The following is a 24,348-nucleotide window of genomic DNA, read 5'->3' as shown; positions in this document are numbered from 1 at the left end:
AGGATGCTGCCAGGCCCAGGTGGGAGAAGCAGGAGGCATGGCGTGTCCACACAGGCACATTCCTCGAAGTTAACTGCACTTGGCCACAGGGGCACGTTTTTCCTGCCAAAGATGGTCTAATGCAGCAGCGTGTTCATTAAAGCGTAGTTAGAGCCTCGGGAGGCCCACTTTTGATCATTAGTAACGTGCAGAACCCGATGCAGGGCAATTAATTCAGTTCCAGAAAATTAATTCTTAAAAGTAAGCAAAGGGAGAAGAGGGGATTGGAGCGGAGACAATATTCATGCCCTGTTAGAAATGGGGTTAAACGTGCGATTAATTGTGTTTGAATAACAAATAGAGAAACCTGCTGGAACAAGTCACCAGGCAGCTCCATGGAAACCTTCACTGGCTGCGAGGAAGGCCATCCTTGACAAGGCCTTCCAGAAGTTTCCATCCAACTACAGAGGCTCGCATTAAATTCGGAAACAGAGACATTTCCAGGAACATCCCCGTTCTTTCCTTCACCAGCGCTCCCCTGCACTGCTCTCCTGCCCCCTTTTCTCTCCCCCCATCCTCCTCCCCATCCTATTCTCAACCTCTCCACACCTCTGCTTCCCCAGCCAGCTTTCTCTGCGCACTCCCTGTTCCTGCCCCACAGTGCCTCAGTTTCCCCCTCCACCACTGGAGGCCTCTGGCTCAGGGACCAGCGTGTGCGAGGTGCCTTCTGGGTGCACGCGAAAGCCTGGCCTCGTCGGCCGTGACACACAACGAGGTGGCATGTGGCAGTTGTCTTCCCCTGTCTCTAGACCCGCTATTAGGACAGAGGAAATGTCCTCATAACAGAAGCCACTTGGCCCCCGGTTTCTTGCAGCCAAAGACATCTGCATGGGAAGGACAAAGCCCCTGACCTGCGGGGAGGGGTCCCGCAGATGCCAGCCACGGTGGGTGGTGCTGTGGGATCGGGGCCAAGCCGCAGGGTCCAGCCCGCCTCCTGCGGTATCCCGGGCCCAGGTGGCCTCTCCAGTGGCCTTCTCTGCCCCGGGCACCCGACAGCTCCCACCCCAAAGCCGGCATACCACCTTCCTAGAGAGGCTGTCTTCTGCAATGGCTATTACCGGGGAGCAGTGACAGCCCCTCCTGTCTTGCTCCGACCTCGGCGGAATGAGGGCTACTCAGAAACATGCACCAAGCGCCAGAACGTCTGACTGAAAAGCATCCTTTCCAGCAGCCAACGCCACTGTGCACCATTCTGGAGAGGCACTCCAGCCCACACAGGAGGCCCGACCACGGGGCCCAGACACTGGGGCACCAGGAGGGTGGGGAGCACGCGGGCTCCGGACTCACCCAGGCCGAGCTCACTTCCCGCCTCCGCCTCCAGCCAAAGTAACTGCAGCTGCTGGGCCTCAGTTTCCCCCCACGGAAAGTCTCTTCTGCGGCGTGCGGGCCAGTGGCATGAGAATGCATTGTGCGCTAAGCACCCTGAGAAGGACGTCAAACGACACAGCCAGGGGCTTCCTGGTAGCGTGTCTCGGGACCCGCGTGAGACCACTGTCCAGTGTCATCCTTCCACAGCGGGGACGAGTTACTCCTTGTGCCTTCTAGGGACCCTCGTCTGGACAAACGTGTTGGACCCTAGGGGAATGTGACCCAGCTGGGACCACTCCACAGGGTCGCTGCGTGACCTGCGTGCACTCCCGACTCCGTGCATGTTCCGCGGTGGTTCCCACAGGGCGCTCCCGCGAAGGCTCCTTGCTCCTGGCCTCCGGCAGTGAGCATCGAAGAGAAGGGCTGGGGTCTGTCCTGGGGCTGGAGGGAGGTCACCCAAGCGCAGCCTTCTGGAAGGGGCTACGGCGCCTCTGGGAGCCCTGCGGGGGTGCCTGGCGCAGCCCACTCTCCTGAGGGGCGAGATACCCTGCCTGACCTCACTTCCGCCCCCAGAGAGATGGCTCGGGAGACGCCACAGCCGCCCACCAGCACGGCCGGAACAGGAAGAGGTGGTGAGGTCCAGCCCGCTTTTCCGGGAAGGCCACCCGGACCTCAGGACTCCAGCAGGATCTTTATCTACATGGACCTTCTCTCTCTCAGCAGGGATAGCCGCACCTGTCATTTCGGTCCCTGTCCCACGGGTACACCGGTAGCACCCGTTTAACGTCATCCCTCCCAGACGGGGCAGCAGCGTGGCTAGGGCGGGACAGACACCAGGCCTCCCCCTTCAGTGACTCTCCTGCCTGACTTCTGAGGCCTCTGAGAGGGATCATGGCTAAAATGGGAGGGCGAGGCTTAGCTCACAGGGCCTGGGTGCCTCTGGGAGGAGCCTGTGTGATCAGCTATCCCCGGGCACACAGGCTTTCCTGAGAGCCAGAGGCTTGTCACCCGGCACCCCAAGCGGACAGCGGTGCCTGCACTAACCTCCTCTCTCCTCTGGCGCTCTAGGTCAGCGGCAGGGTCCAAGGCTGTGACCCGGAGCCTCAACACCCCTGCCAGTGTCCCTTGAAGGGAAGAGCTTCAGGCATTCACCTCTGATCACCTGGGCCAGGCCCCAAACTCTCCCAGCCTCTCCCCTTCCCCACTCCTTATGCTGTACCCCCGGGCTGTCCCCAGGCCCACTGGAGGGTCATATCCTCAATTCCGATGGCCTGGCCGGAAAGACAAGCCAGCTCCCGCTGGGCCTCTCTCCAGTTCCTCGGCTCTGGCTGAAGCTCAAGGGGACGTCCTGGCCCCTGTGGGTCAGAGGCAGGCGCCACCCCCTCTGTTGGACCCTCATCATCGGCACTGGGCCAGGTACACAGCCGGCACTCATAGTTGCTGTCAGATAAACACACGCTGCACCAAACTGCGGCAGACACACAGCGGCCGCGACCTGAAGAGAATATTCCAGAGGGTCTGAAACACTTAGTTCAGCAAGACACAAAGAAGAACTAAGGTTCTTTGGGTCCACGCAGCACCGAGGGCAAAGGGAACATCGCCGGAAACGCGCGAAGACTCGGTCTAGACCACAGGATGGGGCCGCGGCCTGATGCGGGGTCACGGCTCACGATTCGGGCTTAACAATCACTCCGACCCTGTGACAGCCTGTCTTTTCCAAATGAGTCACAAAGCAGTTAAACATGCCTTGTTGATTTTCACCACAAAAATTCACTTTCTGATATTAATTGAATTTCATGACCCTCCAGGGGACAGAATGTTATCGCTCAGAGCAGTTCTCAGGCATCTGTGTTTCTGTGACTATGAGATGACACGTCATTACACGACTTCATCAAGTCATTCGGGTATGTTTTGCGTCGTTTGGTCAACAAGGGAACAACATCCTTCACCGGGGCTGTGAGTTCAGATACGAATCACTCGGTGTGTGATCAGCCGGTAAGACTCCATGCATAGGGGCAGCCACGGGTTCGAGACTCTCACGGGGCAAAGCGGGTGCTTCTCCCAACACGAACCACGCTTCATGACTGTCTTCCGTCCGTAGATGAAGAGGCCCACACGTGCTCTCATTACAGGCGAAGCCATAAAGCTACGTGCCCATCAGTAGACTCTGATTTAAAATATTAATAAGCAGGAGCGCCTGGCGGGGCTCAGGCAGGTAAGCGACTGCCTTCGGCTCAAGTCATGCCCCAGGGTCCTGCTGCTCCCTCTCTCTCTGTGCTCTCATGCTTTCTCTCTCTCTCTCTCCCATTTCAAATAAATAAAACCTAAAAAAATATTAACACACCAAAGGCAGCTGCTTCAAATCTGCGTAACACAACAGAATAGGCAGAACGCCTGAGAAACTTGAGTCTAAGGCGACCCCGGGAACTGCTCACAAGACTGAAACCCCGCAGGCCCGGGAGGACCCCGTGGGAGGCACAGAGGCCGCCGTGGCTGGGCTTCCGACGGGCATTGGGTTCACGGGCTGCAGGCGACTCCCGATCAGAGTCCAGCTGCCGGGCTGCGGACTCAGCAGTTCCCCCCATCTTGACCCTGGTTCATGCTGATCGGGTCTGGGAGCAGCTGCAAGGCAGGTGCTACCCGACCATGCTGGTATGGAACCAGGGTGGGACGGGGGTCTGTGGGAGCAGCGTGGGGGTGGGGTCGGCGGTGCGGGGAGCACCACAGATCCACCCCTTTACGGGCAGAGCCAGGGGACCGACGTGGGGACAGCAGAACCAGGAACCCAGGTCTGGGGGCGGGGACGTGGAGCTCCCTACGTGGAGCTGTAGCCCATGGAGCAGAAAGGACAGCTGGGCTGTCAGCAGCCCTTGTCCTCGCAGTGATTTTGAATCCAGGCACGGCCGGGCACTTTCACCCGGTTAGGGCTTCCAGTGCGGGGAGCCAAGCGCTAGTGTCCATTCTCCACGAGCTCAGGCCACGATAACACAGCACCAACGTGGGAGGCTCAAAGAGCAAGTGGCACCCCCAGCTCCAGAGGCTGAGAGCCCACGATCAGGGTGAGGGCGGGTCAGGTTCTGCCAAGAGCCCCTTCCTGGTTCCTAGGTGGCCACCTCCGGCCTGCTGCAGACCACAGCCCTGCTTCTTCCCACCAGGGCAGTGATCCCACATGGGCGCCCCACCTCCCACACCATCCCCGTGGGGGTGGGGCTGCCACATGTCCTCTCGTGGTGGGGGGCACACACACAGTCCACAACACTGCTCCCACTGTGTGGACCCCAGTTGGCTCAGGCAAGGACAACCACGGTGGGGTCGGCATGGGAGGACTTCCACAGCCTGACTGGGGCATCTACCCCATGGATGCCCCGGGGGAGGTTGTGGGGCGGCCACTGAGGGTTTCTGATCCTTCCCAGCAGCTGGCCTGCAGCTCACACGTCCACAGAGGAGCTGTGCCAGACGGACGACAGAACAACACACCTAGGCGCCCGCAGCCTCAGCGCTCCTGCCACCCTCGGCTGGCTGTCCCACCAGGTGGGCGTCCTCTGCGTGGGAGGCGGGCGGTGCCCCATGCAGAGCAGATGCCCGCGACACGGCAGCGGCTCCCTGGAGCTGGGGTGCATGGACAGCATGGTGGGCAGCCAGCAAGCTTCCCTGCAGAAGACACCCAGGGAGGGGAAGGAAGGCTGCTGGCCCGTTTACAAGAGGGTCTGGGAAGAATGAGGTAGGGCAGGCAGTGTCCCAGGCAGGAACAGGTCCGTGCCATGGCCGGTCCAGCCTCCCTCGTTCCTGCTTCCCCTTCAGACTCGAGGACAGAAAGAGGCTGCTTCTGATGGCCTCGCTGTCCTGAGGCAGTTTCCTACCAAAGAGGCAAGAGGCCTTCTTCTTCACCCACGCTGGCCACATGCTGGCCAGTGAACGAGGAAGCATGAGGGGCCTCCACGAGCATGGTTTACTGCCTCCAGGGAACCTGCCTGAGGCGGGTCCAGCTGCTCCCTTGGACTTGGTGCAAAGGGAGAGAGAACAGCATGCAAGTGTGGAGAAGGGGCCCTAACTCCTGCGACCATCAGCGGCCACACCATCACAGGCTGGGGGGCAGCCACCGGCCGCTGCGCCAGTGACACACGGCTCCTAAGATCAAAGGTCAGAGCCCGGCGTGGATGAGTGGCATCCGTCCGAGCTGAGTAAGACCCGACGAGGACCATGGACTCTCCACCAGCTTGGCCATCCGTCCTGCGCCCGCCGGGTCCAGCGGGCGGGGGGAAACGGGCACTGGGAAGACAGACACCAGGGCAGACACTCTGATCCCAAGAAAAACAGCAGGCAGAATTCCTGAGTTTCCGGATTCTGCTTACAGACTTGGACAGTCCATGGGGGTGGAGGCCCGCTTTCCTGCCAACCGTGGCGAGAGCCAGATAAAATTTTCCTGGTCTTATTTTAGGATGGGTAAGGCCGTAAACAAGCTCAGTGAGCAGTCCACAGACGGCCTGTCTAGACCCTTCCTTGAAGCAGAAGGTCACCAGGGAGGCAGACATCCCAGATGTCCTGAAGGCATGTGACAAAGAGCTGTAGCCCGGCCAGCACTGGCTTCTGGACAGGGACAGTTACCTCACCTTCCCAGTGTCAATGGCGGAACCATGCAGCCTGCCTGGGGAGGCTTGAGGTCAGAAAGGGAGCCGTGCTGCTCAGGAGCCCAGAGGGAGAGATGACATGCCTCCCTCCACAAGCATAGCCGGGCACGGCACGGGTTGGGGGGAGGTCTGCAGAGGGCAGGGAACGCTGGTGCATCAGGCTTGGGGATGGCAAAGTACAGAGGAAATTAAGAGGGGGTTCCAGTAGAAAAGCCACAGAGAGTTCTGAAATACACTTACTAAAAATAAAGACCATCAGGATCCCAGGAAATACTAGTTTAATGGCTAAAATCAGAGGCTCTGGATCCTACTGTCAGGTACGACAGGCCTGTCGCTCACTCTGGGGTCCTGCTGCTGGCTCTGGGGTCCTGCTGTTAGTTCTGGGGTCCCGCCCACTCTGCCGCTCACTCTGGAGTCCCACTGCTAGTTTTGGGGTCCTGACAGCCCTGCCGCTCGCTCTCGGGTCCCTCCTAGCACCACTGCTCACTCTGGAATCCCACCAGCCCTCCCACTCACACTGGGGTGCTGCCCACCCGCCCCCCTCTCTCTGGGGTCCCGCCTACCTCCTGCTCACTCTGGGGTCCCACTGCTCCCTCTGGAGTCCCTCCTAGCCCCACCACTCACTCTGGGGGCCTGCCCATCCCCCACTAGCTCTGGGGTCCCGCCCGCCCCCATCACTCACAGATGGGCTTCTGTTTCCTAACTGGGAAATAGAGATAACATTTGTACCTAACTCTTAGGAGTGTTTTGGGTAATAAATGAACAAATAAGTAAATAAAATATGGAAACTTCACTGAACAGTGCCTGGCCTCTAGGGGTCACTCTGTGAACGTCAGACGTTCCCATCATCATTATCATATTTATGCCACCACCGCCCACACCGCGGCAAGACTGGGTTTCCCTCCCCAGCCTGCAACCCACCAAGGCCCAGGCCATGGCAGCCGATTTCTCTGGCAAGCCGGCTACTGACGCTTTGACCCTGGGTAGGTCCCCGCACTCTCTGCGTCCCGGTTTCCTCCCAGAGGAAATGGCTCTGATACACGCAGCGCACAATCCCACTTGTAAGGTAGAAACTTTTAGCGTAAGGAGGTGGCTGCCGTCTTCTGAGTCAGGTTTTCTGCCTTGCCCAGACCCTATTCCAGACCAGGATACCACATGGAAACTCTTCCACTTGCGGAAGTCCAGGTGCCTGAGAAACCCCTCATTTATCCAGAGATCCCAGCCAGTGCAGACGATGTGGCGGGGGGGGGGGGGGGGGGGGGGGGATTATTTTGTCAGAGAACCAACATTCATCTCTAGGTAACAAATTGTTACTTTTTATCCTGCTTATGAGACGGTTTCTGAAACACACGGATACATCCCAGACTTAACAAACGGAATTCTGGCCAACAGATCAAAAGTTTCCTAAGGCCAAAGGAACAGCAGCAAGAGGAAAAGAAGCAAAAGATCCCACACGTTCCCTCCCTTCTTCCTGAAGGAAGAGCCGGCACATCCGTCCTGACCCCACAGCCAGGCGGCCTGGCGCTGGAAGGGGGGCGTGCGCTCACCTGCTTCGCAGCAGCCTGGCTTGGAGGTAGGGAGCCCCGCGTCAGCACCGGCGGGCTCCCGGGGCCGCAGAGCTCAGGGAAAGGGTTGGGGATGGCCGGCAGAGACGAGGTTCGGAGCTCCTGGTCTTCTTCCTGCAGGCGTCTGGGAGGAGAGACACACCCGCTCGTTAAAGGTTTGCTGTCGTCCCCGACGCAATCCAACAATCCCACATCTGGGGATGTGCCCCCCAAAAAACTAAAGAGGGGCTCAAATAGACACCTGGATCCCAGGGTCACAGCAAGACGCGTCACAACAGTCAAACCCGAGTGTGCATGGAGGCGAGAACAGACACACAAACGTGGTCCATCCACACAAGGGGACACCAATCAGCCCGCCCAAGGAAGGAACTCAGACACGTTACAGCAGGGATGAACCTCGAGGACACGGTGCTAGGTGACAGAAGCCAGTCACAGAAGGACAGATCTTAGGACAGTCCACCTCTGTGAGGCACATGGGGTCGCTAAGCCCCTGGCTAGAACAATGGTCACTGTCAGGGACTGGGGCAGGAAGAGGAGCTTCTGCGTCACGGACAGAGTATCACTGCTGCATGATGAGCAGGTCCTAGAGATACGTACACAACACCATCAGTACACGCAACACTAGGCACCTGTTCACTTCAACACAGCTGGGATGGTCCATTTTGCTGAATGTATGGTACCAGGACGGGAAGTCTTGTTTTTTTGTTTTTGTTTTGTTTTTAAAGCTGCCCTTCTCAGACTCAGGGTCCAGATTCCCTCCCTTATTAAACATGTGGGGGCAAGAAGCACCGTGAACACGCTTATATCCCAAACAATGCCCCCCACAGGGCCTGTACCAGGTGTTCTCTCCAAAAAACTCATGGGTTTTATTCCCTGAAAACCGATGTATGAAGAGGTGTAGGAGCCATTTCCAGGAGAACCCCTCTTCCCGATGCCTCTGAAGGGATCACTTCTCCAAACACATAAAGGCACCAGAAGCGGCTCCGTGTGTCCTCATTGGTGTCCCGGAACAAATGCTTATTTATACAACAAGGTGGCTGATCGTGACTGCGCTGGGACTCAGTGTTCCGTGTCGCTACCTCCCCAGAGCACGAAGGCCTGGGTTTGCATCTGCTCAGAAACTCCCCACAGCACCCCACTTCACAGCGCCAGGCACCACCGCATAGCACGTCACACTGCCAGCGCTCGGGCATTTCCTCCCGAAAATGTAACACCCGCCTCTCCTACAACTATACCAAACACCCACATTGAGATCAATCAGATGCAAGTATGAAAATAGCAGAAGAACCAAGTTCAGAGTCAAAGCAGAGACGACAGCAAAGTGCCAGTCTATTTCCTGTCCCCCAGGAGCGGAGGACACCGCTGCCCAGTGTCCAGGCGTCCACCTGCAGAAAGGGAGCACAGCCCAAGATGCCACTCAGCATCCCCGGTCCCTGCCAAAACTATGTCTCAGGAAGCCCTGGCACTGGCCGTGTCTTCCAGGAATTGGTGCAGTCCTTTGACAGTTCAACTAAATTAATGATGCATTCACTTTCTCGGGAGTTTGCCACTGGAGAAATGCTCCGTGATCACTTTACAGGTTCTCTGTTTACCACCTGATCCTGATGCTGGAGGGGCCTGCCGGGCCATTCCCAGGGACCAGGATGCGCCCACTTACTGCACGACCGCACCCACAGCCGGAAGGTGGTCCGAGCTGTGGTGTGAGATGGCCCTTCTCTAGCGGCTCGACAAACATACCAGAAAGCGGATGTGCGTGGTTAAGAGAACCCTCTCTTCCCCTACCAGCCTCTGTCCTGGCAAAGTGTCTGGCTGACACGTGGACCTTGTTTCCCAGAGCCGGAGCAGGGGACATGAAGCTGGGCCCCTTGTCAATATATTCCAGCCCGAGGATGACCCCTAGCCGGTGACAAACCCAAAGCATGAGAGTTTTATAATATACAAGATCCAACGTTCTGACCCCCTAGGGGTTAGCAAAAGCGTCTCTTAACAGGCTGCTGTGAGAAATGTTAAAAACCATGTTTAGCGCGGTGAGACTATCCTACATGGTAGTGTATGGATGGATTCGGGTCATTACACAACTGTCCACACCCCCAGGACAGACGATGCCGACAGTGGCCTTTGGGGGCCGACACTCCTGGGGCTCATCGACTATACCAAAGTTACCACTCAGAGGGGGACGTGGATAGTGCAGGAGGCCGTGCGTGTGTGGTTCGCATGGGACATACTTCTGGATTTCTCTCCAGTGTGCTATGAACCCAAAACCCATCTTTCAAAAATAAGTCCTTATTTGGAAAAACCAGACGTTATAATAAGTGAACGAGGATATCCTTCCGCTGAAATAGCAAGACCAGGTAAATCCACAGCAATGGAAATGCAGGTGGGTGGCCGCGGGGCCCTGGGAAGGGGCAGTGTGGAGACACTGAGCACTGGGCAAGGGGTTTCTGCTGGAGGGGTGAGGGCCTTCTGGAACTAGGGAGAAGTGGTGGGAATACAACCCTGGGAGAGTACTAAAAACGACTGAATCGTACGCTGTAAGTGGTTCATTTCCTGTTATGTGAGCTTCACGTCAATAAATTTTTCTTAAAAATTAAAAGGAGAACAAGAGTCCCATGCTGACTTTACGGCAGTTCACAAGTACCGTGCGAAGCAAAACTAAGAGACATTACACGGAACTGGAGACAGTCCCTGTTCCGGAAGCTGCGTCCCTCCATAGTTGAAAACCAAGACATGGAAAGGGGGCAAAGATGCAGGGATGTTGGGAGTCGGGGATGGGGAGGAGAATGGCAGGCCTGTGCTCTGTCATCTGCCGGCTGGAACACGTCCACTGCCTGCTGCTGTCCCTGTAGTACACTCCTTCAGGATTGGAGGCCCCAGTGGTAACCTCTTCCAGGAAGCCCTCGCTGCCTTCCCCAGCTTCTGCTCTGCACCTGTCCCCGTTGGCTCTGTACACCCCACTCCATGGGCCTCCCACACAGCACCGGGCCCAGTAGGTCTTGGAGCTCCTCAGGGCCCCTCAGGCTGGGTTTGCATCCGGATCCCCCCCTCCGTAGGTGGGGGCCAGTCACTACACCTAGGGCCTCAGTTTTGTCAGCTGGGCATTGAGGGCCACCACACCACCCACCTTGAGAGATATGCTGGCCATCGTACCAGCTAACAAATGAGGATTCAACAGGAACTATACAGAGGAAGTGCTTAGCACACACAGGAAGTGCTCCACAAAAAACCTCACTTACAAAAAAAAAAAAAAATCTTTGGGTATCCCACATTGGTCACCCCATTTTTAAAACATAATTGAAGGTAAGAAACAATGCTACTTATTTGAGAGAAGTGAGGTAAGGCCTGAGGCCAGGTGTCCACTGTGCTGCAGGGAGAGTGTCTGCTGCCCTGTGGTGCAGGCCTGCCCAGACACCTCCCATGGGACTTAGCACAGGCAGCCCCAGGGCAGAATGTGGCCCAAATTTTAGGCTCAAGGGCTCCAGGCAACTCAGGGGCCTGGGCCTTCTTGTCCATTCTCTGCCCTGACTCAGCTTCCGGTGTGACCGCTGTGCCGGCTGTGACCGTCCTTTCCAGGGGTTCCCTACTCCAGGCTTCTCTGGACATGTGACCGACAGACTCCACACCCAGAGAAGTGCACAGGAGGAAAGTGCATCTCTTCGCGGACTGACTGCACAGGGTCCAAGAACACAAGGGTGATGCCCCACAAAGCAGAGTGGGGTGAAAACACCAGGAGAGAGAGGCAGGGGAAGGCCAAGAGCCAAGGGGCAGGCGACCACCCCTGCAGACAGCTCTGTGCTGACCCCGCTGGCCCGAGACAGAGCAGACGGCCTTGGGTGAGAGGGTAGCCTGTCTGCAGAACCCCGGGGAGGTCAGACCAGAAAGAGCCTTATACAGGGCGCCTGGGTGGCTCAGTGGGTTACGCCTCTGTCTTCGGCTCAGGTCATGATCTCAGGGTCCTGGGATTGAGCCCCGCATCAGGCTCTCTGCTCAGCAGGGAGCCTGCTTCCCCCCCTCTCTCTGCCTGCCTCTCTGCCTGCTTGTGATCTCTCTCTCTTTCTCTATCAATAAATAAAATCTTAACAACAACAACAAAAGAGAGCCTTATAGAAGTTTCTGGAAGCAGAGAGCACCCCACCCCTCCACCCCCAAGCAGAGGAAGCGAGATCCCCGGAAGATGCCGTTCCGAGAAAGGTAGCAGCCACGAACACCCCACCCTGACTGAGGCCCAAAACAGAGGGCAACACCAGCCTCGCACTAGAAAGCCCAGGGAGGCACTAGAAAGCTCAGGGAGGCCTCGCTCCGTCACCCATTCTCTCCCTCCATCCTCACCCGAAAACCTCCAAGGCCCAGCCCACAGGGACCAGGCGGCAGCCACAGAGAGCTTCTCAGCTCCGTTTCACAACCTCTGCCCCCGGAAGGCCCGTGATGCCTCCAGCACCCCATTCTCAGCAGCTGTGGCGCTGGCTGCTCCCGCCACACCCTCGAGACAGCGCAGAGACACGCGCCCGGCTCAGGCCGTCCCCCACCACCCCCCGAAGTTAGGTGCGGACACCTCCCGTCTGTCCCGCTCTGCAGCCGCTGCGGGACACCAGCATCTCTAGGCTGGTCCCTGAAACAGCCTCCAAGTCAGCTGCGCCCTAACCGGCCGGCACCCGCCCCCCGCCCCGCCCCCCCAACCAGGCTGCCAGAAGGCTCTGCCGAACCCTAACCCAATCTCCTGGCTCGCCTCTTCAAATCTTTCCCCGTCTCGCCCCTCATATGGCTCACAGAGGCCTTCGGAAGGTGGCCCCACCTGTCAGGGTCATCTTTGTCCACCGCCCTGCGTGGAGGTATGATCGACACTTGGAAAGCAGGACGCCTGTGTGTGACATGAGCGCGCGGTGTGACCCATCACCAGGGTCGCCTGCCAGACACACCACAGCCTGCGGACGCGACGCCCCCTCCCCGCTCTCTGCTGTGATCTGGAAGCCCCTCCCTCTCAGCCAGGTTCTCAGTCTACACCACACCAGGGTACTGGGACGTGTGGGCTCTGTGCTGCAGGAGATCCTCTGGACCCGTTCCCCGTGTAGCAACAGCACTTGGGATGCTCTGTCCCCTCCCCACCAGCCCCGAATTTCCAGAGGCTGTGTCTCCTGCAGGGACCCCCCCGTGGGATGCCCCTTCTCCAGGCCCCCAGACCCCACTGTGGGCAGTAAGGCCCTCGAGCCCTCAACAGACCATCCCGGGTCCTTCCTCCCTTATTTCCAGAGCATTCTCTTAAGAGGATTTCCCTCTCTTATCATGGAGCAGATGCTCCATGGATGTTGTCCAAACCGAACTGGGTGCCAGGTCCAAGCCCGTGGGGCCGAGCTGGATGGAGAAAATGAACGTATGGACGCTCAGAGAGCCGTGTCGCATCCCCGTCCCCGGAGACAAGCCCCTCCAAGCCCCAGGTCCCACCTGACGGCGAGGATGTGCACAGGCTGGGAACGCGGCGTCTGCAGGGACCTTGTTCCCGAAGGCGGCGGCTGGCTGCGGGCGTGCTGGCCGTTCTGGAGCAGGGGCGCCGTCTCCGACTGCATGCTACAGGATGGGTACAAACTCTCCAGCGACGCGTTCACATCGTTCACCAGGGCTTCCAGGTCCACGTCATCCTCTGGGCGTACGGGCCAACCGCGAGAAAACAGAACAGAGCAGGACGTTAGCGGCAGCAGCGAGGGGTGACAGGCACCTGGGCACCTTGGGGATTGGCTCCCAACACTCATACTACTCCACACAACCCAGCAAAGGCAGGGAGCGTGACTGAGCTTGTGCATCCCAGAAGGAACCGTACATAGTACACGAATCAGTATTTGCTGACACGATCCCTGGGCACCATGGAGCCACCGTCCAGCCACGTCTCTTTGGTCTGCACGGACAGGACCCAGCTTTGGAGCCTCTGCCTGGCTCACGGGCCCCTCGGTGTGGATGGGCCACACAGCATGACCCCACCGCTCCGGCCCCAGCTGGCCAGACCACAGGTAGATGTCAAGCCCTAACTAGGTGGATCAGGACTTCTCCCTTCCCCAAAATTCTAGAGGTGAGAGACACAGGAGCTGAATGGCACCCAACATGGACAGGGGCCTTGGCCTGCTCAGGGCTCCAGGAGGCCCACACACGCAGATGGGCTCATGGGGGGAGCCCTATGGAGCATGCACCTGCTGACCTCCAGGTGCCCTCCTCTGCCCTCAACGGGCCTGACAGCTGGGGGAGCCTGGTCTTTGCGGAGAAGGCCTGACGCAGACAGAAGCCCAAAGAATGTCAGAGGGAAGGACAGAAAACAGAAGGAGATGTGCTCCAGAGACTCTGATGGGAACTTGGACGTGCCAGCTTCGCCGGGACGCAGGTATTTGGTCAAGTAAGGGGGTTTTTGTTTTTTGTTTTTTTTGTTTGTTTGTTATTTTAGAGAGAGCACACAGTGGGGAGGAGCAGAGAGAGTTTTAAGCAGACTCCCCGCTGAGCAAAGAGCAGGATGCAGGGCTTGATCTCAAGACCTTGAGACCACGAGCTGAGGGGAAAACAAAGTCAGATGCTTAACTGACTGTACCACCCCGGCGTGCCTCTATGAAATATTTTTTAGATGAGAGTAACATTTAAATCAGTAAGCTCTGAGTAAGACTGCTCTCTAGAATGTGGGTGGGCCTTGTCTGATCAGTTGAAGAGAAGAAGAGTTTAAGAGAAAAAGACTACAGTCCCCGAGGACAGAAGAATTCTGCCCCCAGACTTGAACTACAACTCTTCCCTGGGTCCCCAGGCCGCTGGTTGCCCTGAAGATTTTGGACATGCATCTCCACAATCATGTGAGCCAGTTCCTTAAACCCCCTCCCCCATATACACATAAATGCACATCCCATCGGTTCTGTTTCTCTGGAGAGCCTTCACTATACACCATGGAGTGGGGAGGGGGATTAGTCAGCACACTTGGAGATGTGGAAGCAGCTGGGGCAGGCGGCAGAGACAGAGGTTGGAGATGGGACCCAGACTCCGAGCAGCCTGGCGTGGCAAGGCGAGGCTGTACTCTGGCCGGGAGCTCTGGAAAGCATAGTCCCTACAATCGAGAGCTGAAGCTGCTCTGAGGTAGGTTCTCTTATTTGTAACCCACTGCAACCCAACAGCACTGCCCTCTTTGGTGCGTTTTCAGCTCTGTCACTTTGCACAACATGGCCAACGTAAACGAGACCCATCTTACCCTACTGTGGCGCTTTGCAAGCTGGGTCAGCCACAGGCCCACCTGCTCCTGTAAGTGATGCCCACTGAGCACCACGGGCTCAGGGCCCAAGACAGCGCAACCCCCGCCAAGCTAGGGCCCAAGCCCCAACAGGCAGGAAGGCAGAGCAGAGAGGTCACCCACCGGGAACGTGTCCATCCCGGCCCCGCTCCTGCTATGGGCTCCAGACCCAGGACACAAGGCTCGGCTTTCTACCTCTCACCCCACAAGCCCGACACGGGGTTCACAGTGGAGCTGCATGCGGGGGGGTGACAGGAGGAAGCTGGTCGTCACCTTGCACCATAACAGAGCCCCGCATGTGGTAAGCACAGGTAGCTGTAACTCGGTACACCTGTTTCACGGATGCCTTACGACACAATATACGTGGGGGACCACGAGCTGGTGTACCAGCTGAGGAACGGACCCAAGGGATCAAGCACTTTGCCCGTGATCACACACAAGTGCAAAGGAGCGAACCCTGAATCTGAAAACAATCTTTGCAGCCACCAGGTGTGTGCTCTATGCATGAGCTCACAGACCTTTCTGGAACCTGCCCCCATGACTCTCCCCCTCCCCCCACCTGTTGCAGGACCCCTTGTGCATTACAGAGAGATGTCAGTTTCGTCCAGTCCTGGAATTGGCCTTTCTTTCTTTCTTTAAAGATTTACACCTTTGCTTCGGCTTCCCCACTCGTTAGGGAAAAGGGCCCAAGAAGACAGAGCAGAGCTGAACAGTGACAAAAACTTCCTGAGAGAGGATGTCTGGCACAGATGTCAAAGGGGCATGGGGTCTGGGGGTGCAGGGGGCCCCAAGGCTACAGCCAGGGAGGGCGTGCAGCTGGCTGGGGGTGGGCTGGGGTGGAGACCAGCTGTGGGAAGACCAGGCAGAAGCAGAAAAGCCACAGACCCTCGGCTTCTCGCCCCCCAACGGTGCTAGGGCAGGGGTCTGAGGAAGGCCCGGACACGGGTGCTACACACAGTAAGCATCAGATGGACAGACAGACGGACTGACAAGAGAGAAGCCGATGCTTCCGAAATAGTAGGAAGCAAGATCAGCAAGAGCTGAGTGGAGTGGACAGGGACGCGCAGTGTGAATCCGAACCCACATCGCGACCTGAAACCTGCGAGCAGGGCCCCACACGTCTAGGGGTCTGTATGAGAGGGGGAAAGATGCTGCCTTAGCTTGGAGTCAAAGATTAATCCTGTGGCCAGACAGTAAAAGGACAAATGTACTGAAGTAATAATTCATCGTTACTGTGTGATCAATACTTAATCGATCACAAAGGAGAACTCCAGAGTCAGCAGGCAGAAGTCTTGCTCAGAGTTCGGGGGCAGGGAGGTGAGTGGGACAAGTGGGGCTCATGGAAAATCCGGACCCCTGAAGGGTCCTTGTCCTCCTGTCTCCTGCCCTCATCTGTAAGCCGAGGAGCAGGGGCCAGGAGAAGAGAGCGGCCACCACATGGGGGACCCCCCCTCAGCTGTGTGTTCACTGACAGCTCCGGGTACTCACCTTCGAGAACAAGTACAAGTCACACTGCAGCTCACAAGTCTGGGGCTTCCGGAACGTTCTAGAATGTGCCCTACACTCTTATTTAGCTGCCACATGATAGCTGCCTGATTTGAGCTCCGTAACACTAACAAGCCCAACTCATCCCGTGAACAACCCAAGCATTTCTCCCTTAATGGACCCTTTAAGAGCCGGTGAGGGGTGAAGCCCAGAGCTCACGGTAGTTCCCGAGTCGGCCTCAGGTCAGGCCCCTGCATGCCATGGGCAGGGTGGCTGAGGGGCACCGTGGCCCAGTGGGCTTTCTCCAGCTGCAGTTCACACGTCCTCAAAACCCGGAGAAAATCCAGCAGAACACACCGACCACTGCTTCCACTTATGTGCCCCCAAGATACAGGCTCGCTGTCTGACACGTTTCTTCTGAGAAAATGCAGTGTGCTGACCGCCCCCCACCCAGGTGGGTTTTCACTGGAGTTATCTTTCCCCTATGAAAGCCCCTGGCACTGGTGTCTTCCGTCCTGCCCTTCTGCTCCTTTTTGGGGCCGGCCAGGTCCCTCCCACCTGGGTCACCGCTCTCGGCAGTCAGGGCCACTATGCTTTCGGGAACATAACGTCATTCTGACACTCCTCAGAGTCATTGTGACGGTGAAGAATAAAAGCCCCAGAGGGTTAAAGCAAGGTGTGTCCCCAACGTGCTTTTCCTCTTCTGAGGTGCATTACTGACAGACCTCCCGGCACATTTAGAAGCGCGGACGTTAGACAAAGCCAGGTGACTCTGGTCACACGTGGGTGGCAGGCTGTAGTTTTCCTGAATCAAATCCAACCGCCATACCACCATGTCACCAACTTCGTGTATTTTCCACAGCTCTTAGAGCAAAATCGAAGCCTTTTAAAAAATCTAAAATATCCTACTCAGGAGGAAAAAAAATCCCACTCTTTGACAAACTTTCAAATTTCTGTGGCTCAATTAGGATTTCATTTGTTTAGATTATAGAATCACTGGGGGAGGGGGTGCCTGGGTGGCTCAGTCAGTGAAGCCTCTGCCTTCGGCTCAGGTCATGATCTCAGGGTCCTGGGATCGAGCCCCACGAGTCCTTGCTCAGTGAGGAGCCTGCTTCTCCCCTCTCTCTGCCTCTCTCTCAAAAAAATAAAATCTTAAAAAAGAAAAAAAAAAGTGCTACACTACGATATTACGGAAGTCACCAAGACCTTACTGAGGTGATGGTCGGTTCTTGCAGAAACGCTTGGAGTGGCTCACATTCCGCACGTCCCGTGGTGTGGCCAGCCCTAGGCCTTCCCTGTAGGGATCACCACCCACCCGTGAGGGCCCCTCCGCGGAGAAGCAAACACTGGGCACAAATGAGGCAGATGCTTCCGGAAATGGGTGCTAAGATAAAGTGTCTAATCAGTGCAGCCCTCACGCCAAAATACCTCCCCGAGACGCAGCCCTGGCAGGCACGCAGAGGAGAAGGGAAAACAACTCCACATACACAATTTCACGTCACATGGGCTCCTGAGGACGGATGTGCAGCAGATATAGGTCAAACAACACGGCTATAAATCAAGTTATTAATAGTTATTTTGCCTCCTCAAATAACCAAGTCCCACACTGGACGCTGACTTTTGTCCCAAATATTTGGGGAGCTCATCTGATCTCCAGCTCCCATGTGCCTCTGGCCTCCGTGCCACGAGCGAACGGAGGCTGCTTCACTTCTAAAATAGATCTAAACTTGGTGAAACAAACTGGCGTCTGGCTCCCCAAGGATGACCTGGGGCACGCATCTTCCATAAACCAAGCCAGGACGAGGCCAGGGGCTCACCGGCTGACTGCAGGCATGGAGGCCAGCGTGAGTTAGAGACGAGGCTCCCCCTTCTCACCCCACCTGACCGCCCTTGCTGCACCCTGCTGGGCCCAACTCACCACACAGTGTCCTCTTGAACCTCTGGAATAGGAAAGAGGACACTGAACTGCATGGCCCCTCACAGAAACGCGACTTGCCCGACATGCTCAGGATACACGTACGGCCTGTCTGTGCTCCCCAGACCCACGTGAGCACCTGTTACCTGACCTGACCACGCACCGTCTCCCTGCCTCCTCCCATCTTCATAGAGAAGGGACGCTCCTAAGCATAATGGGGCCAAGCACCCTTGCTTAGATGCGAAAACCCCAGATGGTGACAGATTATTAAGAGCAAGAAAAAAAAAGAAAAACATCAATGGCACTGGTGAGGTTGGACAGAATAGAAAATAGAGATCTTGGCCTCCTTCATGATGCTGGCACATGGCTCCTAAGAGCCTTATGATTTCCTAAGCCGTAACAGCAATGGGAGCATTTTTTGTTCTAATATTTGGTCTTTTGTGGCTCCTGAAATAGCTCCCGAGCTTTCACAAAGGCAAGAGGATCATCTTTTGTGATATAACATTCTCTTATTCATTACAAGCCCCTTTGCTTCTTCGTCTTCTTTTTTTTTTTTAAGGTTTTATTTATTTGACAAAGAGAGAGCGAGCACAAGCAGGGGAGCGGGGGAGGGAGAGGGAGAAGCAGACTTCCTGCTGAGCAGGGAGCCTGAGGCAGGACTCAATCCCAGGACCCTGGGATCATGACCTGAGCCGAAGGCAGACGCTGACTGGGCCATCCACGTGTCCCTTGAAGCCCCTTTCAACCACACCTGAGTTGATATCAATCAGGTGCTTTAGGGGAAGCCATAAGATAACCACAGGAATGGCGCTGGTTGCCGAGGGGACCAACAGTGGGACTAGAGGGTTGGGAGGGTCAGCCCCACTCCCGGACCTCGGGGAACAAGAGACAGGGGCCAGAGGTCCAGTTCATCAGATTTAAGCCATCGTGCCAACTGGGTGAAGCACCCACATAGAAAATGCAAACCCACAAGGTTTGCAGAGCCTCTAGGTAGGCGGACACAGAGAGGAGCTGGGAAGGTGGTGTGCCCCCCACAGAAGTCCCGAATGCCTTCCCATGCCTTGCTCAGTGCCTCTTTGCCACCTGACTGTCCCCAAGCTGCATCATTTACAACAAACCAGGACTCTGACTACTACACCATCTGCCTAAGTTCCACGGGCTGTCTAGTCAATGACTGAACCAAGCAGGGGGCGTCAGGATGGAACCACGCGCCATCGGGCACATCCGGCGGGATATCAGACAATGCCTGATGGGGGAAGAAAGCCCGAGCATCTGGGGTATGGAGGTGTGGAGTCAGCACAGAGAAGAAAAGAGAACTTTCTTTACACAAAGCGCTAGGGCTGAAAAGTTCCCAACACATACCTAAAGGCCAATGTTCTTTTTGTTTTTTTTAAGATTTTATTTATTTGACAGAGATCACAAGTAGGCAGAGCAGCAGGCAGAGAGAGAGGAGAAGCAGCTCCCCGCTGAGCAGGGAGCTCGATGTGGGGCTCGATCCCAGGACCCTGGAATCATAATCTGAGCCGAAGGCAGAGGCCCAACCCACGGAGCCACCCAGGTGGCCCAAGGCCCATGTTCTTATATGTTTCTATCTGTCCAGGAATGAAAGATCCAGACTGCAACGGCGTTTTCAACCTAAACCATGCTCCCTTGGCAAGTTATGTTGGATGACCTCTGAGCCATTCAAACCTCGTGCAGACAGAACTCAACATTCTACTGACATACCTTTTGCACACCAATTAATCTTCTACTCTCACAGATTCCTGCCACAAGTATTTAATCTTTAATTGGCACCGCTGGGCTTAAGGAAGCAGCAGAAGGAAATCAGGTGTTACCCTGGAGAGAGAGTGGGCCTCTGCTGTATTCATGATAGTTAGAGATACTCAGAAAACCTAACAGCAGAGATTGCCTGACCACAGCGCCAAATACAAAGGCAACATTCAATTCCTGTCATCTAAAAAAATAAAATGCATCCCACAAAGCTTTATTTCAGTGGTTACTACAGGCAGGTAGGATTTGAAACAAATAAAAACCAGAGAAGAGAAACTTCGTTTTCCAACCTTTGTGGGAAATGGTGATCTCCTCTCCACCCACCTCCCCCAGACGATGGCAAATGACGCGGTCAGTGTCTGTGAACTGAGAAAATGCATATCACACAAGCTGGCTGTGTGTGTGTGTGTGTGTGTGTGCGTGTGTCTGTGTGTGTGTGTCTGTGTGTGTGTTATGTGTCTTGCATTACAACCATATATGCGCATCTGAAAAGGAGCCCTGCCTATGCTTTTTGTGGCCTCCGGGCTCTGGTCATCACTGAGCCGATCTACGCAGACTCCCCACGCCAGGCCCAAAGCACGTTCCCTGAATGCACCCGCGTTAGCCACGGATGGAGAAGGATCAGTAACTCAGGAAGGAGTGGCTGACATCCTAAGTCTCTCACGGACAAGTCCCACAATCCCAAAACCCTGACACCAGGAAGTAGTCCATGACTGAAAGACTCCCACACTTATTAGCCCCCGGCTGTGTGCACACACTGCTACCCAGGAGGGACTCGAAAGACTGGCTGGTGGATCCCATATTCAAGTTCACGGGCTCCTTCGAACCGTGAAGGCAAACACTGGACATACGTTATGCCCTCGCAGCCCGTGGCAGCTCACCCCACTCCCTGTCCTTCCCAGTATAGCCACTGCAGCTTCGAGCCCGGGAATCACTGAGCACGGGTCTTCCTGCTCTCATGCTGGGCGTGATGGAGCACGGTCCTGGGTGCCCATAAGCACGGTGGGGTCAGGGATGATCCTGAACGATCTACAGATGTGGCAGCCTGCGTCGCAGAGCTCCAGCGCGTACGCACAACTTCTCCTTGCCATCCCACGGAAAGCTGAAGACCTCCAGAGGGTCTCAGGAATTAAGAGGCACCAATTTCACACCTCATGGCTAGGCAAAGCGAGGCCCAAAGAAGTGGCGATTCAGTGTGTCACACGGTGACCCAGCAGCCTTGTCGGGGGCCTGACTTCTGAGCTGTGCATCCATGTGCAGATTAGTGGTTGTCACCACCAATGACCCCAATTACCAAGGGCTTATCAGGTGCCCCTCCGTGTCACATCGCTGACAACGTTAATCTGCAAAGTAATGACAGGTACCATAACCCTTACATTTAACATTTAGCAGTGAGACAATCTGATGTTCGGTGGGGTCAAGGTCCCACAGCTGCTGGCAGAAATGCCCCAGTGAGAGCCGCTGACACTCTTTCCTTCAGGAGGGTCAAAGTGCTTGCTCTCACGAGGGCACCCTCGGTCATGCCACCCTACCATGATGGTCACGTGTCTGGCAGTCCTCCAGCCTAGGCCACCCCCCATGGCACCAGCGTGCCTGCTCACATTCAGCTTCCTCCACGACTGGGGCCGAGGAGATGGTGTGGACAGCACTCCTGGTGACCAGCACAGGGGTGGGCTGCTGGGGCTGATGCAGAATGGGGCCCAAGGCCACCAGTGGGGATAGGGGTCTAGCTATGGAGAGGAGTCAAGGGTATCTTCCAGAAGAGAAATATCCCATCTAAGAAATGGGTGCCAGGACCGAGTCAGGAGGCAAAACAAGAACTGGGACATCTCCAGGCCATGGAGGCTGGGAGGCGGAGGAGGGGTGACACAGGGACCCCTGGGGCTGACTTCCTGGGTGACTCACCTGGTAACCCCAGGAAGACCGGCTTGGGAAGGTCCAGGACCAGGCTGCTCATTTCCTAAGCTGCACTAAACATGGACCCCACTTCCTAATAAGCATTAGGTTTTGGTACAAATATGTACACTTCTCCACCAATCCTATGGATTATGGGACAAGGAGGTGTCCCAACCCACCAGTATTCATGTGTGCGTCTTAGGACGGCTTATGCAAAGCTCAACCATAAGTGGACAGAACCTACAGAAACACAGAGAGCCCAAGATGCCTTCCAGCTGTGCCAAGAGCTCTTCCCAAATCTCCCCAGAGCAGCTCCTGGCCAGGGCTAGAATAGGCCCAGGATGCTGCCTGCAGGGGCTCTCAGGGAGGGAGGCTGGGCCCTGTGTCCCCGTCGTCGTGACAGATTCCCCTTTCTCACCACTGGGGCCATGGGATACCCAAAACACTGCAATCCTCAGGGGGAAGGGTAAGCCACAAAGTCTGGGGCAGATCCCCCAACCAAAGGCAGATATCCCCGTGGCCAGACAACATTTACCTCTACCACCAAAGCAAACAAGCAAAAAAAGTTAAGATAATGATTAATCGCTATCAGCAGACTTTGATCTGAGATTCACGAGTTGAATCCATGTTTTAGAGAAGTGTCAAATGATTCCATTCCTCTCCCCGCCCCCCAACCCTGGCAACACCACTGTAAAAAGGGGAAGCCACTCGTTTCGCTCAGTGACTCTGTTCGCTGAAACTCAAGAACCGGAATCCCATGTTCGGGGAGGACCACCCAGCCAGAGTGCAAACTTGCCTTCTATCTTGGCCTGTGTCCTGCCTCACGGGTGCACGAAGCACCCAGACAGTGCTGAAGGCCTGTCAGGACTGAGGTGTTCTGAGCGTGGGAACATACAGCACAGGAAAAGAATTTTCCACTCCGGAGAAGATACATCCCACCCTGCAAGGACCAAGGACCTCAGCGACACATTATAGAAAAAAGCAGAGACTTAAGAGTGCAATCTCTATTTGTACTATTAGAAGACAACTGGGGCGGGGGGGACAGAGCCAGGAGCCCAAAATATCACTCAAAAAAGACAGAATTAATTGTGTCTTTCTCTTTCACAATTTACTGTGTTTCTTCTCCAGACCTCTGGTCCAGACCCCTCATTCTTCGACTACATCATAAAGCAGGCAGATGCTGGGCGCACGTAACTACGTAAACAGCTGGTCATTCTGGAAGGTTCTCACTTGCCATCAATCCTAAAAATATTAGTCCAAGAACGCTGGACTTGAAGAGGAAGAATCCAGGTCACAGTCCAAAAGTCTACCCGTCGCTAACACTGCTCTCTCAAAAAAGGCAAATTTTTAAAGGTAAATTAGACACTGGGGAGTCCTTATTACCTCATTCAACAGGAACGTTCGGTTTCCATGAATTTAACTCCGTAAGCGTAAAATTCACTCATCTGACAAACATTTACTGGGCACCAACTACATACCTGCCATTGTTCCAGGTACTGGAAATGCAGATGTTAACAAAACAGACAGGGTCCTCGTCACCTGAACGTAACCATGTCCCTCCAAGCTGTTTTGGGAAAGGATTCCCCCAGCGAAACAAAGTAGCAAGGGAGGCGATGACATCTGACTACCTCCACTGGGGACCCTGAACCTGCTCCCAGGTGGAGGCCAGTGAGGAAGGGACCAGCAGAGGAGACATCGCAGAGAAAGCAAGTGCCAGACCTCCAGCCAGCAGGAGGGAGTCCCGCCCAGGACCGAGCATCTTGGAAGAGAGGACAGGGACAGGCGAGAGGCGACAGCAGCACGGGGCGCAGTCTGTGCCGTCAGAAGAGAACCTTGGCACAGCCGATGGAGGGGCCACAGCAGAAGAGTGTCCCAGAGGCCAGACACGCTCCTCGCATGGTTATGCTCACTCCTGGCAGAAGAGGAGAGGTTTTTTGTTTTCTTTTTATTTACTTATTTGAGAGAGAGACAGAGAGAGAGAGCATGAGAGGGGAGAAGGTCAGAGGGAGAAGCAGACTCCCCGCGGAGCTGGAGCCTGATGTGGGACCCGATTCTGGGACGCCAGGATCGTGACCTGAGCCGAAGGCTGTGGCTTAACCAACTGAGCCACCCAGGTGCCCCAGAAGAGGAGAGTTTTAAACCGAGATCTCTGCTTACAGGCAAGACTGTCAACTACAGGGCATTCAGCTCTAAGAAGAGCCCGATTTCTAAGGCCTTAGGATGGGAAAAGTCGTTCCAGGGGAACATACCAGGCGATTCCAAGAAATGGCACAGCTCTCAGAACGGAAATGCCCAGGAGAGAGGAGCTGCCTTTCCAGGATGTTGGGGAAAACAGGGTTTCACCGGAAAGACTCTGGATGGGGCAGGCGGGGTCTGGGAATCTGGATCCCACGTCCCTCTCCAACTCGATGAATAAGGAACGGGAGTGACAGGGCAGCTTTGGTTTGTGAAAACAGCTTCCGGAGACTCACCCAGATTCATTCTGCAACTAACTCCTTG

The 24,348-nt window shown here is 55.8% G+C and overlaps 1 protein-coding gene across 2 annotated transcripts in view; it reads right to left on the bottom strand.

Moving 5' to 3' along the window:
* The window catches only part of LOC111157052 (growth factor receptor bound protein 10), a 170,519-nt gene that overhangs the window by 55,390 nt on the left and 90,781 nt on the right, over nt 1–24,348 (bottom strand). Inside the window, exons 4-6 of one of the 2 annotated variants that reach the window (XM_022518264.1) lie at nt 20,244–20,312; nt 12,977–13,172; nt 7,523–7,664 (exon numbers count right to left, since the gene is read on the bottom strand). In XM_022518264.1, coding sequence (XP_022373972.1) covers nt 7,523–7,664; nt 12,977–13,172; nt 20,244–20,312 — 407 coding nt within the window. The remainder of the gene's footprint in view (nt 1–7,522; nt 7,665–12,976; nt 13,173–20,243; nt 20,313–24,348) is intronic. The other variant, XM_022518265.1, reaches the window with a different exon arrangement.

Source organism: Enhydra lutris, unplaced genomic scaffold (assembly GCF_002288905.1).
Source record: "Enhydra lutris kenyoni isolate GAN:26980312 unplaced genomic scaffold, ASM228890v2 scaffoldscaffold51, whole genome shotgun sequence".
In the NCBI taxonomy this organism is placed as follows: domain Eukaryota; kingdom Metazoa; phylum Chordata; class Mammalia; order Carnivora; family Mustelidae; genus Enhydra; species Enhydra lutris.
The sequence above is the reverse complement of the archived record's forward strand: the minus strand, read 5'-3'. Positions and strand labels throughout refer to the sequence as shown.